The following is a 17,567-nucleotide window of genomic DNA, read 5'->3' as shown; positions in this document are numbered from 1 at the left end:
TAATGTATGGGAAAATGGGTGACAAATTAGTGCACGCTTTGTTGTGGTAATACATAGCTCTAAACTCGATGTATGGGTAAGTTTCTAATCTCCTCTACCTCCACCCTTTGGGAAGATCCATCTCACTCTTCTTTACACAACTTCTTTGCAACTTCCACATTGATGTTGTTTGCCTTATATTTTGCAATGCTTAGAACTAATTGTAGTTATTCTTGAGTGAAACAGATGAACTTTTCTTATTCAAATATTGTTTAGATTATGGTGATATCTAAGCATAAGCTGAACTGGGACAATTTCTGTCTTTAAGGCTGTGAACAGTACAAATTGAAACATACAATGCATTGGCGTAAGTTGGGTTACGTGTTAAAATGTGACTTTTGCATTCAGTGTTAAAGTACGAGGTTTTGTATTTTCTCAATCTTTTAATTAATGAAATACTTCAAAGCGTTGTCCCAGTGCTTATGCATGTACTTATTTAAATCTGTTAATATCTTACGCTTTTCTTCCGTGGCTTTTTAAACTTTTTGTCCTTTGCTACTCTATACTAGTTTATAGCCCAGTTATGTTTTTCGTGAAGTATCTAAGTGGGTTTACATTTTTCTGCATGTAAACTTAGACTTCTGTTTTTTCATTCAGGAGGAATAATAGATACAAAAAGGATATGATTTACTTTTACCAAATACTCAAAGCAACAGCTGATATCAAGTGCTCACTGCTTCAGTAGTAGTGTCAGTATAAATTTAATCTAGAAGAGTAATTCACAATGTTACCCTGAACTGGAAATTGGTTATTTTAAATTTAACAGCCCTCTTCTAGAATTCTTCTATAGTCATATGCCTTAGAGCCTAGAATTTGAATATACTAAAAATAAGACTGAATTGGATTTGATAAATAGTTGAAATATGGATGAAGGCATTTTATGCTTCTGTATGAAATGGAATTTTATAGGCTTGTAATATATATATTTGATAATTAATAGAACTTATTTTCATGATGCCAGTTACATGTAGTACAGTAGGTACTGAACACTTGACCTGAGTACTAAATACTTTGCAAGGAGACTGGAGATGTGAAACAAAAAGAATAAAAGGATCTGTGAATGGTATCTGGAAAAAAATTTGCGTCTGAGGTGATCCATATGTTTTCAGACTGATTAACAGAAAATGGAAGAAGGCAGACATTCAGACTGCTTAGGTTAAGGGAAAAAAAGATGCCAAGCAGCCTGGACGTGTGGATTGGTGACTGTGGTCTTCTTCACATGAGGTGTTACCATCTGTGTAGATGTGCAGAAACAGGAGCTCAGATGCCTAGAAAAGGATTCGTAACACGTATCCTTTAAAAACTCTTGAGGCTGTGGTATTTTCTTCCAATAAAGAGACAAAAATGAAAAGAAAGTGAGTTTTGGACAGAAAAAGGGAACTGTGTGTGTTTTGTTCTCCAGATATTCCAGTTGCATCCAGGAAGCTGGAGAGCGTGTGGTTGGTTGGCTTTTAGAAAAGGAAGAGACCTCTTAATTGCAAATAATGTTTTTTGTCCCTGTCTGTATGTATTTGCAGAATCTTGTTGAGCGTAATGGTTCCAGATACACACAGTGTCTCATTACTGTTTGAAAAGGCTTTTTTTCCCCTGTAGCTCAGTATGTAACCTGCATTGCAACACACTTAAACTGGTTTCCTGTATAAAGCTTTGTCTTTGACTTAATCTTGGCTTCTCTCCTGTAACTCCACATCTGTGAATGACTCATAACAAGCAGGGCCATCAGAAGAATATTGTGTACGTTTTTATCCAAATCTGTAGGGCTTTTGTTTCTAATTTTTTTACAACCTTGCTACATTCTTCCCTCACATGTAATGAATCATGCAGTATCTGTACGCATACCTGACAAGAAAAGTGGTGGTGCACTGAGAGAAAGTTGGATCGCTAAACAAATAGAAAGAATATCCCCAGCCATCAATCTGCTGAGAGCAGAGCTTTTGTATTTGGCAGTTATCCTCTGTCAGCCCCTGGGGCACTTCTGATATTATGATTTTCTTTCCCCCTGTAAACAGCAAGTTCTGTTAAATGGATACTCTGGCTTGGGGGCAGAGTTGGATCTGTTGGGCACTGGCAGCAAGAGAGGTTCTGTCTCCTGAGGCACTCAAGGGCTTTTTTTTTGAGCCTTCACAGCATCCAGTGACTCAAGAAGGCAGCCCTGCTGCAGAGCTTTTTAGAAAAATGCCAAGCTTTACATCTCTTATTTCTTTTACTCTTACATGAATGTTTTGACTCCTTTCCAGATGTGTGACAGCATGGGGGTAGCTCAGTCAGCTGTCCTGTCCTTTCTGGAGTGTTTGTGGGGGCTAGGCTGCAGGGAAGAAGAAAAATGTTAGAGCCTAAAAGATGGGTCCTTGTCTTCCATCTTTTCCTCTCACTAAATATCTTCCTGGGTGAACAACAGTCCCCAAATTCAGCATGAGTTAAGTGCATGTCAGCTTATGCACTAGTAACAATAAGAGAGTCAACTGAGGTAGGCAAGATGAAAGCATGGCTGGAATGGCTTAACCCTACCACATTGTTTTGATCTCTTCCCTTGTGTCAGGGAGTAAGCATATAGTAAGGGAAAAGTCAGTTGCTGGCATAGATAGCTTTTCATTGCTGTGATGAGAACTGTTTTATAACAGCAGTGGGTCCTATGGGAGATCGGTGAGATTTTCCTACAGCTACCAGAGCAGCCCTTCTCCAGCTGTCTACTCCAAAACTACCTCTCTTTGTATCATGGGTCAAGGGAATTGATATTATCTACACTGTGCTTAATGTGGGAGAGCAATCTTACTGACTTCATGGCTGGCCGCTGACTGCTGCTGTCAGTTTTGTGCCTACAAAGGTATTGGAACAAATTAACACAATATGAAAATTGTTTTTAGCCAGCCTATCACTTTGACCCCGGGTTCCCAAATTTCTTGAAAAATGGAAATGCAGGAAGGCCCATTTGAAGGAAGGGAGACAGTTAACTCCTCGAATAAAATAACAAAAGCTAAACCACCTCATCTTTCCTGTTCACATCTCAGTAGAGGTGACACTTCTTGGGATGTGACTCCCCTTTGCATCTTCCTGGAGGGCAGCTTGGCCAAGGAGTGTAGGAAGGGTGAGGTCATGGATGCTTTATTCTTGTATATTTAGGTAGCAAAAATGTTTTATGAACATTAGAATGAGTCATTTTCTTCCCTTTTTAGTACTGTGTCCAATATATTCTCAAAAAATACTCTTCTCAAAACTGGGGGGAAATACTGAGCTGAGCTACAGTGCATGAATGTACTTAATATAATGTTTTAATCAGGTTTCACTGGTGCTAATAGCCATGGATTGTAATAAAGCTCTATCATTGTAATTGACTGTGTGGTAGTTTCACTTCTAAAAAAGTGATTATCAGTAGCACAGATACAAATTCTTTGTCTTGAGAGAAGTTAGAAATAGGTTGTTAAACTCAGCTACTACAATATTTAGATTCTGAAAAGTATGTCTTCATCCATTGATTAAAATGGAAGAAAAATGTTGCTTATAATTAGAAAATCTGATTATAGTAATCTGGGAATCTCTTGGTGAAAAATTATCAAAAGTTAGGTCTCTGTTCTCGAAAAGAAACCTCTTCACAAAGCAAAGAAAGCCTCAGTTTGCCCACATCAAGTATGTTCTCTAACTTCATATAGCATATCTGGAACTTTAACAGTGTTATTTAAGTCCTGGTGATAAAACAAGAAATAATTAAAATAAGTTTATAAATTTAATTTATGAATGCTTACAGTAATGCACCAACTGTTCTTGTTTCAGAAAATGATCCAGTATCTTTTATGACCAGAAGCCCTCTAGTTAGAATGCCCTGTCTTGAATTCTTTCTTCCTTTGAATTCTTATCTCCTTTCCTACAGCCTGGCAGCTGGCTACACTTTCTGCATGGATAGTCTCCTATATTTTTAACCTTTTACAATGCAATTAAAGTGCTTACAAACTTGAAATGAAGTCTTTGTATTAGCTTGGGACTCCTTACGCTTTAAGGAAAATCTTAAGTGACGTCGTGTTTTGTTGTTTGTTTTTTTTAATACTTCAGTGGAATTTTTATTAGCAAAGGAATTTCCATCAAGCCCTCTGCTCCCAGGTGCAGGACCATTGATTTAATCTCTTGGTCATTAAAACCATGAATTCAGAAGGGTTTTTTGAAGAAAAGTGTGGGATATGTAGTAGCTTCCAGAGACTCTTTACTCTCTGTTTTATCAGGTTATGGTTGAGTAACTGAGTGTTCTAAGGGAAAAGAAGCTTTGGTTTCAACCTAGATTTTGACAGTGAGAAATAGAAAGGTGAGAGCAGGCTCTAGAAATGCTAGCATCAAACTAAAGAAGTTGGTAAAAGTTTGGATGAGGGAAGAGGAAGTTGAAACCATCTAGAAACATCAGCTGGCATGTCTGCTATGGGAAACAGCAGAAGTCCTTGAATGCATCTGAAGGCTGACGTAGGAGACTTCCAGGAATATTTTACCCAGGATGCTAAAGCAGAGAGTAGAAGAATCGACTTGTGCAGTGTTGGGATAGACTGCCAGTAATCATTCTTGCCTTTTGGCCTCTTCCTGATGTGTGGTTGCACTTCTACCATAGCAATCCTAATCAGGCTGCAAAGGGGAAAGTTTTGTAACGGGGATTTCCATATGCAGGAAAGAAAGGCATAGTAATAGAGATGACAGGGTGTTTGGGGCTTTAATAGTGAACAAGTGTCAGTCTGAGGCAGCTAATAGAATAGTTGTAATCAGGTAATATGGTGCTGACAGCTAGTCAGTTTTCCTGGCTTCGTTCTTAAGAGTTGTTGGCAGGAAGCAAAGCATTCACTTCATTATCTTCATTAAAATCCTAAATCTTGTGCCATGCACTCGACTGTGCTCCGTGTCACATAAGGAAGCGTTCTGTGGTTGTGCGGATGAGTTAGACCCCGTGTGCCTTTCAAAGGAAAGATATCTAACAAGGAAAAAGGGGCTCCCAAAGCAACCCCAACTTCACAGCCTGCTTTCAAGCTGTGACTTGGCTATAAAAATAAATAAATAAACAGACTTTCTCTATGCGGAGACTTGGCAGACAGCTTTTTCCCTAGAGAGAAATTTGTTTTGCAAAATTAGAAAAATCTGTTGTTAGATATCTAAAATTTACAGTTGTTATGTATTAGATTATTGGTTCTGGATGGACTTTTGTAGTTATGCAACTCTAAAAATATTGATGTGGGGGGGGAAAATTGACAAGGCAAATAGCCTTCAGTGTAACTCAATTCTTTTTTGCTTTTTCTCCCCCTCCACCCCGATGCTATTAGTCACCAAATCCATGGAGTCCTTACAGAAACTAGAAGCAAATCTTTAGGAATATTTGTTCAAAATAAATGTCTTTTTGGTCTTTAGAGTGTATATGCTTTTTTTTCCTTGTATTCTTTCTTGGCAGTGTATGCAGAGGTAGTGTAAGTAAGCATAGTTTATTTTAAGGTTTCCCTCTTTCTCTGCATTGTAGTTCCTTTATTCATCACAAATGATGGATGGATGAAACTTTATGAATTTTGGTTGTAGGATGGTTTTAGTTATTTGCCAATAATGTTAATTTTAATATCGTATGCAGGGGAAAAAAAGGTTATTGAAAAGTAAATATTCTAATAAGTGAATATGCCTATATAGTCTTCATGATTCTGTGTCTGAGAGTAAATGTGGGCTTAAGGGGAGAATGAAGAATATGAATGTCTTACCTGTCTGTGTTTACATGTGCATTCAGATGACCTAGGCCTTGATCCAAGAAACCTCGTCGAGCTAGTAAGTAGTCTGAAAAAAGGCCATAGATGCTGGGCTTCCAGGAGACTCATAGTCACTGTATTTCAACAGCAGCCAAAAGTATCCTATACTCAGTCTGCTTTTTCCCCGGAATTAATTATATTTGTCAGAAGTTATAGCACATCTGGCCTCTTTATGGATAGCTTAGTAGCTTGCATATCAAGTTCCTTCTAACAGAAGGAGTTATAGTGGAACCCACCCAAAAATGTCCAGATATTTAACAGTCTATTTATTGTCATTTACTGAGCATGCTGAAATTCTTCCAGTTCTTCTTTGGCTGCTCTACCGGAGGAAGAATGCTCCCCTATAAGCATTTTAAGTTTGTATCATGGGTATCTTCTGTCTGCATTTTGTTTTTTTTTCCCCCTAACTTCTTAATAAAAGGCGACACTCTTGTTTTCATCTTCAATCCAAGAGTTCTTTTGTCACAGAACACGTAGATGTTGGGTAATTTTTGTAATATTCCAGATATCATGTAGGTCCTGACTTGACAAATTTGTCAGCATGGTATATGGACAGGTATATTTTTGCTCTTTTCTTGGTTGTTGAGTGTGCCAGTAATTTCTTGATTATTTTGGGGTTTACCTCCCTTTGCTCCCCACCCCACCATCCCCTTCTGATACCTCTGGTTGACTTTGTGGCTTTACTCTGACCTGTCTACAGTGAGCATCCTTAAAACCTAAAGGTTGCTCTATATAGGAATTTAAGAGAGTTTATATGCCTGATTTTTTCATTCATTGACTCTGGAAAACTTGGTCATATTTATGAAGTCACTGGAGACCCTAAAATGCTGAGATTGATGGGAGTTACAGCTTACTTCATGAAATATATTATAATAAATTTCAAGTGAGAAGAATACAAAAATGTTACTGAAAAGTCAATTGAAAAATAGTATCCAAGATTGTTTGTTACGCAGATTTCTTGTTTGTTCACGCCTTGTTACTTTTCTTGCCAGATCCTTTCATTTTAGCTGAGCTGTCTCTCTATCTAACTTCTTAGTTTCTAAGCTGAAAACTGGAAGTGAGACTGGCTTTGTAATTAAAAGAAAAATGGAAAATTGTTTTGTTTGGATTTCAACGAATTCAATTTAAGGTCAGATTCTTTTCTTTAACAATGTCTGCTCTATCTTTTTGTTCCTAACGGCATATTTTCAGCATTTTGGCTTAACTTTGTGGCCACTGGGGTGGAATTCTTTATCTTGGCTTGATATGAGCAAGCTTTCAGAGTACGTATGGGTTAGTGTCTGACTTTGTGCGCAGGATAACAATCTTTTTGTCAGGTGGTTTCTGGTTTAATGAAAAAAGTTTTTGGTTGGGATTTTTTTGTGTACGATAACCAGCTTGGTAACTTCTGAGAAATAACTCAGGCTTTCAGTATGAATAACTGTCCATTTAATTTAAAAAATTATATATAATAAATAAAAAGCAAGCAGGCTACATAGCTAGCATGCTTCTATGGCAGTTTAAGAAAAAAATCAAATCTAATTAACATGAGGACAATTTCGACATAAGTGTTATGAATTCTTTCTCGTTCAGTGGATAGGAAAGGTGAAGGATAATTGATCACTCACCTTCAGGTATATTATTCTACAGTTTCTTGAAATCCTGTTAAGTTGATTTGTCTTGCTAAAATTAAAATAATATCTAGTTATCTCTCCTGTTAGAGTCCTTTGATGCAAGGAATGATTTTGTTTCATCATAGCTGAAACCTGAAGAGCGGAGCATACTTTTATGTTCTCTTATAAATGTAGTCTTTCAATGCAGATAGAGGAAGAAGTTTTGATACTAATCAATGTAAAGGCAAGTTCGCAAACATATTACACTGTGTTTTCAATAACGATTTCAAGAGTTTAGAAAATCATACACAAAGCTGTTGTGTGAGATCAACACAAAGTTACAATAATTCATTTAAACAAGACTTGACTTAATCAATCTTGGGTTCAGTTCCTGTAAAATATGGCCTGTATTGTAACAGGGTTTTTCATAATGAAAATAACATTTGAAGTAAAAGTTCAAATTCATTTTTCCATGTGAACTTAGAAGAAATTACAGTTGGGCTTTTTTATGATTTGGTGATTAAGTAGACAAGTGGTGTACTTCATGGGTACCATAATAGTTAACACCTGTTTCAACTGTTTTGTATTTGTATTGGATGGAACCTCAGCAATCCAATATATCTTGAAAGGCAAAAACCTAATATAAAATATTTCACGGTATGGAAGAAATTATAATAAACAAAGTACAGCTTAAAATATAAAACGCTTATTATGCACATTTACATAGCCTTTCATCTGTATTTCTGAAACCAATGTTACCATTTTGTGTAAAAATAATCCTAGTTTTTGTGAAGGTCAGTTAAGTGATTATTCAATACCATAAAATAAATACTGTTTCTAAGAAAACAGTATTTCCTGAGTAGCAGAGGTTAGTGGAAATGAATCAATTTGTCAGTCAGAAGTCAATACACTGTATTTATTACTTTTTGGTTTGTGGATTCTCTCAAATCTGCTTTGGGGACAGGCACCAATGGCAGAAGGGTGGAGTGGTCTCTGAAGGTGGGTAACCAGGCATGGCTTTCCAGGGCTTGTCTGGAAATCTTGTCAAAGCAGTAATGCTTTCCTGTTTCTCATTAGAGACACGGTTAAGCAGTTGTCATTGTACACATTTACAGAATCACAGAATGGTTGGGGTTGGAAGGGACCTCTGGAGATCATCTAGTCCAACCCGCTGCCAAAGCAGGTTCCCCTAGAGCACATTCCACAGGTGGGTTTTGAATATCTCCAGAGAAGGAGACTCCACAACCTCCCTGGGCTGCCTGTTCCAGTGCTCTACTACCCTCATTATGCAATGACATTGATTTTTTTTTTTTTCTTTAAAAAAAACAAGCCAGAAACAAAGGTATGCTTGCTTTGGAATTATTTCAGGCAATGTACAATCGGAATCACTTGGCATGTAATAACTAATAAATAATGCAGATCAGATGTGATTACTCAAATGACTGTAGCTGAGAGATGTAATTTTCCTGTCTTGAAACTGTATGAGAACTGGTGATAAAATTCACAGTTTATTGTTTGTCTGTTTAGTACTTTAGAAATATACCAGCACTACTAGTTACCCAATGTCTTCTATTTGTTATGTTATAGTAAACTACATTTTCCACTCATATTAATTCTAAAATGAGAAGATAATTACTGGGGATGAGAAAAATCAGCTTGTATTTTGACAGGCAGTTTTCCTTTTTCTTTTGTGGAAAAGAACTATGTTATCTCCATTTCTTTTAGAGCAGGTGCACAGTCACATAAAGTTGTTAATTTCGGTATCCAAGCAGAGTTCAAAATACAAGAAAACTTCAATGTAAACAAAAAAAAATACATCATGAATAAAATACCTATTCTGTATGAACTTCTGGCTAGTTGGTGTCTCTCACACTGTAAGATGGGAAACCTGCGGTGTGTTTACTGTGAAGCACCTTACTTGTCCAGTGGTTTGAGCTGAGTTCAAGGAGTACTTTCATTGACTTGGTAGCACTTTTGCTGTAAAATGCGCTGTTAGAAAGTTAACTGCTCTTCTCCTACTTGGGTCATATTTGTGGTGCCTGGTCCTGCTGGCAGAGGAGCCTGTGGTTCTGGAGAAGACTTACAAAAAGATAATTTTGTCTGCTACAGCTTCTTGAAGGTGTAGTTGCCCGAACACCTTCAGCTGGTGTATGCCAGGGCTGTCAGCTAAGCGAGCCCGGAAGATCCCCTTCCCTCTGCCCTTCCCAGCTACATAAGACCAGGCAGCTATTCCAGTAAATGCTACTTTTCCTAGCAAGTATAAAGCTAGACCTGGTCTCCGCTGTGGCTGCACAGAAAGCTGTGCCACTGAAGGAAGGAGAGCAGCACAAGGTGGAAGTGAGCAGCAAGGGCTTTTTCTTTTGGTGGCTGAAAGCATTCTTATAAAACAAAAGTCTGTCTTCTGCAAGTAAATATTTGGACTTGTCTTTTAAAAACATTCTCACAGCAACTGAGGATAGTGGGGCTCTAGTGACCTGCATCTTTAGGAAGAAAGCTCTAGAAGTGTTTTTTTAATCATTATTTGAAGTGGAATTTAGCAAGCCATTAAATAACTGAACTGCGCTTGTTGACATAGTATTTCCTAGATCAGGATTAGTGATGGTAACTTAAGTGCTAGGCATTAGTGTCACTTCTTAATGTTGTTTGTTACTGGTATGGTATTTTGAAATCGTTAATTTTGTTTACAAAGTCAGAAAATGCAAAACTTTGTCTATTAAAACCTGAAAGCTTATTTCAAATTTAATGTTGAGATGGACTACCTTGTGCCTTCCATGCAGCACAGGTACAGCACTGCTGGCCCCCTCAGCCTCCCACAAAAGGCTGCTTCTCTTGGGTGTGTGAGAACTTGGAAACCTACTGCTTTGGGAAGAAAACTTGATATCATATTAAAATTGTAATTAATATTAGTAAGAGTACTAATAATCTGCCAGAGTACATCCATCAGATGTAAATTTTGGGAGCTTTTCAATATCGTATTTCAGAGATGAGGTTTATTTTGAGAGTCGGGGTTAATACTCTCAAGATTTATTTAGAAATAAGTTGAGCTTAGGATGCAATGACCCAGCGGACTTTTTTCCTAAACACAAATTAACGCTTGCTTTTATCTCAATTTATCTGATTTGAGGTAAACCTCAATGACTTACTAAATTACAGCTCGTAGTGAACACTGTAAATGGTTTCCACTTTTAATGACTTGTGCATAAATTTCGTAACTCTAGAATGCTTCTCTTGCTCATTTCCCTGCAAAAGATGCTGGTTTTGTTTTGTTATTTGAACAAAATCTGTTTAGCCTTTCAATTGTGAAAGAAATTTATACATTTCCCCTTGTGTTTGGCTACTTACTGGTTTTGGAAGTGCTAGAACTGTCTTTGCCTGCTTTGGAGAGGAAGAAAGGCTTCAGGATAATTTCACGTGAACAGTAAATGTTTCCCACACATGTTGGAAACTTTCTTAAATATATGTACTATATATGTTAAACATATATAGTACATATATTTAAGAAATATAAGATTTAAGATTTTCTTATATATATGTACTATAAATATATGTACGTGGATTAAATAGTGCTGCATCATGGACATGAAGTGACAATATACTAATATATTGCAATATGTTTTTAATCATGTGAAGAACTGCTTTTAAGGTCCAGAGACCTTAAACTTCAGTGTCTTTTCCAAAAAAACACCACACAGTCTTCCCTGCCTTTTTGTAGATATCATGAGTCCTGACACATGGGTTATCATAAAACATATCTTACGTGCTGAAAAGCTATAATGAAAGACCATGGCTTTATAGTATGGTGTAACGGCTAAAACTGCTGATGATTAACTGAAGATGTTTCTGAAGTGCCATTTGCTCCAAGTTCACTATTCTCTATACTGTTTTTTTTTTTTCTGTGAACCCAGTTTAGGATGTTCTTATTCCCTCTTTTTCTTACTTCGTCCGTGCTTGTTGGAGTCTGCCTGTTGTGCCATGCAGTTGTTGGTGGGGCCAAGCTGTAAATCAGGTCACCAGAATGAATCAGATTAAAAATAAACCTACAATAAAAAGCTTGGAATTTGCTTTGTCAGCATTCTGTTTAAATGCCCTGCAGAGCATCACTGCTATTATCTAAGCCATCTCTTGTTTGTATTCAGTTTAGAAATCATGTATTTGCAGCTGGAACAAAATCTGGCTGTTCTCAAAACTGCAACTTCAGCCTCACATCTGTCATGTTCTCATCTCCCAATTTATCTCCTGTACCCTCTGATTAAAAGCGTGTTGGTCCCACATTTCACTTGAAATAGTGTGGTGGTACTTCTCATTTCCCAAAAGTGTTTCATAGCTATTCCTGAGTTAATGGAAAACTTGTAAAACAACATGCATCTATGAAGTGGCTGCTGTCAAAAGGAAGTTGTGTTTTTCTGCTGCTATCTGTAGCTTGTAAATCTGAAAAACTGAAATCTCCCCCAATTGTTTTCTCTGCTCCCAGAAAACCTTGTTCTGGTGAAATGTGCACCAGTTTACTCTTCTTTTACAGGCACTTGTGGGTTTTGAGGGCAAGGAGGGTTTTGTTTTCTTCTCGGACTCGTGGAATTGCAGAGTCTCTAATTGCTCTGCAGCAAGATGACGTGCTTGACAGGCTTCATTCACTGCCTATGCTCTGCCTACACTTGAATTAAATAACATGAACTTCTGTACTGTATTAGATAAAACTTCCTAGTGTACACTTTCTCCATGGTATTTTAAGTGTTGGTATTTTGAGAAGCCTATTTCAAATGTAGTGGCATTGCTTCCTCTCGGGTAGAAAAAGCCATCCCATGCCTCTAGCCTGTATCTGCTTGGTTGCATTTATTCTTAGGTTGCGTTAGCTGAGTTAATGTTGACTTAAGAGTTTCAAATTGCTTGTGTAATCGGAGGAGTGGGTAGAGCTAAGTACCTGAAACAGAGTTTTGAAGCCAGGGTGATGGGGTGAGCTAGAGGTTTGTTTTGTACATGAGAAATACAGAAAAATCACCATGACAGTGAGCTTCTTCAGCAATCCATTACCATTCAGGAAACGTTTCTTTGCTCTTAGAGGTCCATTTGGAGGCATCCCAATCTCCAGGGAAGAGGAAGTTATCCTCTTCATACTTATCTTGACCTAATGTGTTTTGAATTGGTTGCTAGGTCTCAGGTTGCAACATAGATAAGCTACAAATTAAGCTATATGCAGTTATATCATTTTAAGTGCAGTCATTTACACTAACTAAATAAACAGTTATGGGTTTTAATACACATGGGAGATAATCCAGGTCTTGCTCTTGAAATCACAGAATTATGTGATTGCTTCTTGTAAGCCTCCATGCTGTGTTCTGCAAGGGTGTTTTGTTCTGCCATTGTGGTGGTGTCTGCATTGCTTTTGAAAAGTGTTCTGAATGCTCTATGCTCTGTTCATAGCCTACATGTATTTAGTTATTATTCACTCTTCCTTTTGTCAGCCTTTCCTTTTATGTAAAGACAAATGTCCCAGTGTGACCAGTACAGCCCTAGAGTACAGGGAGCATTTCAGTGTGCTGGCACGTGTACCTCTGGCGATGCCTCTCTTCCCTGCTCACCTGCTCTGAAGCTGAGGTCCTGGGACCCCCCCATGCTCAGCCCCTTGCATTGGGTCAGTTGACTCTGCAGGAGGTATGTGTTAGGTGTGAGGAGGAGGGTGGTCTCTTCTCCTCCAAATAGGATTGGTGTGAAGTGTTTTCTGATGGTGTTTCTCTTCACAAAGTCAGAATTTTCACCTTTCAGCCTTTAATTTCCTAGGCTAAGAGGGTCAAGGGCTCTTAGTTTTTCACTGCTTAAACAAGTGCTTCTTTGCCCACAGTTGCGAAGCCCTACCAGTAGCCACGTTCAGTGCCACTTTTAGCTTTGAGTCATCTTTCTTGAACATTTTTCTCAAATGTTCAAATGTGCTCGTGCCTCTGGTTTGTACAATGGCACCATTTCTAGTGGAAGTGTCTAGGGTTGCCTTTTGTTTTTCAGCTGCTTTGAATGTAGTAGCTCATAAACATTGGTGGAAAGTACATGTTGCAACACTTCACTGGATGGCAAGCAACTGAGAAAGGAATGTTTAACAGCACTAATAAGTTCAGATTTTTGTGGCGCTTTTGCAGTGCTCAATAGCAATAGTTCTATATTTCAGTTAGATATAAAAAGTAGCAGAATAGAGGAAAAATATTTTTAATGTTATTCTCGTTTACCATAATGCTTATTCTTGTTTTGGTTCTAATTTTTAATGTTGACGTAGCAAATCTTGTGCCCTCCTAGCTTTCTCTTGATCCTCCTTTGGTAGAATTACACGGCAAAGTGTGCAGTGTGAATAAATCATTAGACTAACACGACCGTATTTACTTTGTAACTAAAATGTGTATCAGTATATTATAGCTCTAGTATCCAAATACAAACATCTACTTGGATTCCATCCTTAGCAAGTGACTTGGAAAATGTTGTTCCGGGTATTAGTCAGTTGTTGATAAATGTTTATTGCATGAGAAAAAAATTACCCAGAGTTATAATTTCACAGCAGTGTGTACTCATTGATAATTTCTATATGTAAACCTATACATTTTCTCCTATGTATTTAGTAACCAGATCCCGCTTTTGTTTTACAGCTGCTGCTGAGGGCAAAGGGAAAAGTGGGGAAGACTTTTTTCAGAAGGTAAGAAAGATATTTTAATTCTATAACATCAGTTGACTAGGGGAAAATTATGCCCATTGCTCATTCATGAGATCAGCTTTGGTGTGTGTTACTGTCGTTCATGTACAACTACTTAATTATTCTTTAACTAAAAATATCAAAATATGCATTATGAAAGTTTATTTTGTTCAATAGCAGGGGGTTCATCCAAAAGATGTTATGAGGTGGTCTTAAGGTTTTTGTCTATGGATAAACACTATATCCTGTCATTAAAAAACTGGCACGAAACTTATTGTGATATTGTTGAAAGCATAAATATTTGGTTGAGAAATGCAAAGGCCTTTTAAGAAAGAAATGCACAATCCACAGAGTGATTCAATAAAGTTTGTGGTTAGACAGAGGCACGGAAGGACTGGAAAAAATAGTCCTGCAGCAACTAAACTACAAAGAGAAACATGGTCAAGGGTAATGACTTTGACATTACTTTTGCAAAGCAACATGTTTTTTTTTTTTTTTCAAGAATAGTGTGTAAAATATTATTTACAACTTAAGTTAATGAAAATCTGCATAAAGTATGCTGATGAAAATGATGAGCTGTTTTGTCTTTCTGTACTGTAGAGAAGACAGTGTAAATTTTCACGCTGTGTACTGAAATGCCTCGAAACTCCTTCTTTGACTGGTTGTCTGTTAAACAAGTAGTTTGCCATATTTTCCATGTTTTCTTCATATTTATAAGTGGTACTTCTAAAAGGTCTTTTTTTAGATATGAAAGAATACTTTATCCTGCACGTGGCTGTCAGAGGCTTTGATGAAGGCTGCGGGGGGGGGAGTGTGTATACTGCCAAAATGTTTGGTTTAGACAGTATTTTATGGGAGTCTTCAGATTATGTTGCTCTTGACTGACAATGAAAGTTACTTTTCTGACTGTGGTGCTTGTGCTTAACTGTCTAATACTAGTGTGCACAGAGCAGAATGTGTCAATTTTTCCTTAGGATTTTATCAAAATGCATGGGGTTTTTCACTTGCTGCAACAGAGCTAAGCCATAGTAGCATATACTTCATTCTACACATCATTAATTTTACAACACAGTGTTTTCTCACACTTGTATGTATGTGCTCATAATTTTTGAAGCTGTAGGCAAAATATTCCCTCTGTGTGGGATTGAGTGGCTTGTATATTTGACATGTATTTGGATACTTGATTATTTACTGTAGGTATGATGTACCTCACAATCATGTAGTTATCAGTGTAATAGCAAAAAATACTGTTTTGAATTTAATAGGAAAGTGAAATGTGCTAGAACTTCAAGTATGTGAATAAGAGTACATTACTTATCCATATTGATAATAGATGTAGTGGCTATTTTGGCATTAATATATTGTCATATACGTGCATAATTATTATATAGGCACAGCGTGGATACTGCGATAGGTTAAAGCTGCTTCATTTTGACTGGCATTTTTCTTACAGTTTCATCAACTCTATAGTTGAGATTACTGAAGTTTCTAAGTACGTACACATGGTACAAAACAGATGGAAACTATCTTCTTTGCAAGTTTTCTTTTGTTCAAAAAAATCTTTGGACAGTTGCTCACAGCTTACTCACCGTCTCTGTCTGTGCAATTTCCTTTAATCAGGGTTAAGCTTTTTCCTTTCTCATGTGAAATGAATAAGGCAGAGTTTCTGGAGGTAAAATGAAGACTCTTTTCATGTGTTTCAGGTTGTGTAGTGAGGAAGAAAGAGATTTGTAGCATTAGAAACACATTGCGAATTAAGGTGGCAAGATGCTTCAGAAACAATATGAATTTGAAGCTATAGTAAATGCATTTTTTTAAATAGTTTTGAAAACAAGACTTCTTGAGAGCGTTATTGGCAGGCTTTTGAGTGGAACGGGGAGGGGAAGTGCATCATTAAGAGGCATATCAAGAACTGAGGGTGTAATTTGCGTAAATAATGCCATGTATAATATTTTCTGTCAAACTCTACCCTCAATGTGCTGAAGTTATTGTTGGGTGGAAGGGGTGTGTGAGATGAAAGAAGCTTTCATATGAATGCTGAAATGACAGAAGTAACAAGGCAAAGATTCAAGGAGGTGGTTCCATATGTCAAGACATGCAGACCAAGAGGGAGGAGAGAGGAGGCCGGTACTGGAGGGAGTGAGACAATCTGACTTCTTGCAGATGGCTCTGTAACTGGCTGCTGAGTCTTGATGGCCGATCAATGGGGGACAGCACTCAGTTCTTCATTAGCGTGCCCTCAACAGGGACAGAAGTTGCTCATATGCTCTCTAAGCTGGGCTCGAAGTCAGGGACTCAGTGTGGATTGTTAAGCTACATCCAGTATACTGTAATGAATCCATCATGCTTTTAAAGAAAGTTAAGTTAATACAAGGTTTTGGCGCTAAGTAGTCTTTTACTGGTCTTCAAACATGTGAGCAAGCAGTATTACTTTCTTGGATTTTCATAATCAAACAGACGCTCAGTGGATGTGAACTGGTCCTATCAGCTTTTAACTTACAAAGTTTAATAATAATTTAAATGTCAAAATGCATTATTTCACTGAGCATTTTAGCAGAAACAAACACACGTTCTGCATTTGCTGGTGGAGTTACAGAATAAGCCCCAGTTCTTGGCTGCAAGGCGCAAATTAAGCTAATATTTCTGCCCTATCATGGCAGGGAAGATCCAGTGAAGCGACCCTTCCTCTGCTCCTGAATTAAAGTGAAAAGTAGATAAATGTTTTTTGGTAGTGTCACTTTAAAAAAATCTGAGGACTTTGGCATACTTTCTTCTAATATTTCTAAGTTTTAGTACTCCTTCAAAGGGGGGGAAACCGAGCATAGTCTAATGTGGATTTTTCAAAACCACTGGGAGCTGCTAATAATTTAGCAAGAAATAAGTAAATAATGTGATAGCTTTCTCTCTAGAGCTCTCTGATCTGCAGTTCAGTTGACAGGTAATCTTAAATAAACATGGATTGTTTTGCTGTTGTATTACATACTATTTATGTAAAAGATCCTTGTGGCCTTTGCTCTATATATTATTGTCCTAATTTATTCTGTGAGAGTAATACATAATATGAAGTTATTACTTGTTCTTGATCCAAAGCCCATTTTCAGTTGATGGTGGAATTTTTCCGTTGAGTTCCATAACATCTGGTTCACGCCTCATAGGCAAGCAAGACCCTTCCCAGACAAAGCCAGGACATTGTTCCAAGGAACACATAATTTATGTAGCACTATAGATATGCATGGCACTCTTACATAGAACGTAAGAAGGTGGTGGGTCTCTGCCCTGAAGAGTTTGTAATCCAAAACAGATGAGGGTTAGCCGTGTGGACAGAGGGGAATTTAATGCATCATTTCTGTTCGCTTTTAGTTCTTGCCTCATCAAGTCTTTTTTTCTTAAACACTTGGAAATCTCAGTGCTGATGATAACCTTTCATTCTGAAACTTCTCAGGGCGAGAGTGTACATCTAGCCTTATCACGGGACTCTCAACAGGGCGATAGGTGCAGGTTGTGGGTTTAGCAGAACTT

General features: G+C 37.6%; 1 protein-coding gene across 1 annotated transcript in view; it reads left to right on the top strand.

Moving 5' to 3' along the window:
* BICC1 (BicC family RNA binding protein 1) overlaps positions 1-17,567 on the top strand; it is a 111,983-nt gene that overhangs the window by 23,590 nt on the left and 70,826 nt on the right. Inside the window, exon 2 of the mRNA XM_068399702.1 lies at positions 14,005-14,051. Coding sequence (XP_068255803.1) covers positions 14,005-14,051 — 47 coding nt within the window. The remainder of the gene's footprint in view (positions 1-14,004; positions 14,052-17,567) is intronic.

This window comes from Nyctibius grandis, chromosome 4 (genome assembly GCF_013368605.1).
Source record: "Nyctibius grandis isolate bNycGra1 chromosome 4, bNycGra1.pri, whole genome shotgun sequence".
Lineage (NCBI taxonomy): Eukaryota > Metazoa > Chordata > Aves > Nyctibiiformes > Nyctibiidae > Nyctibius > Nyctibius grandis.
Note: the sequence above shows the minus strand (reverse complement) of the source record. Positions and strands in the feature narration are given on the sequence as shown.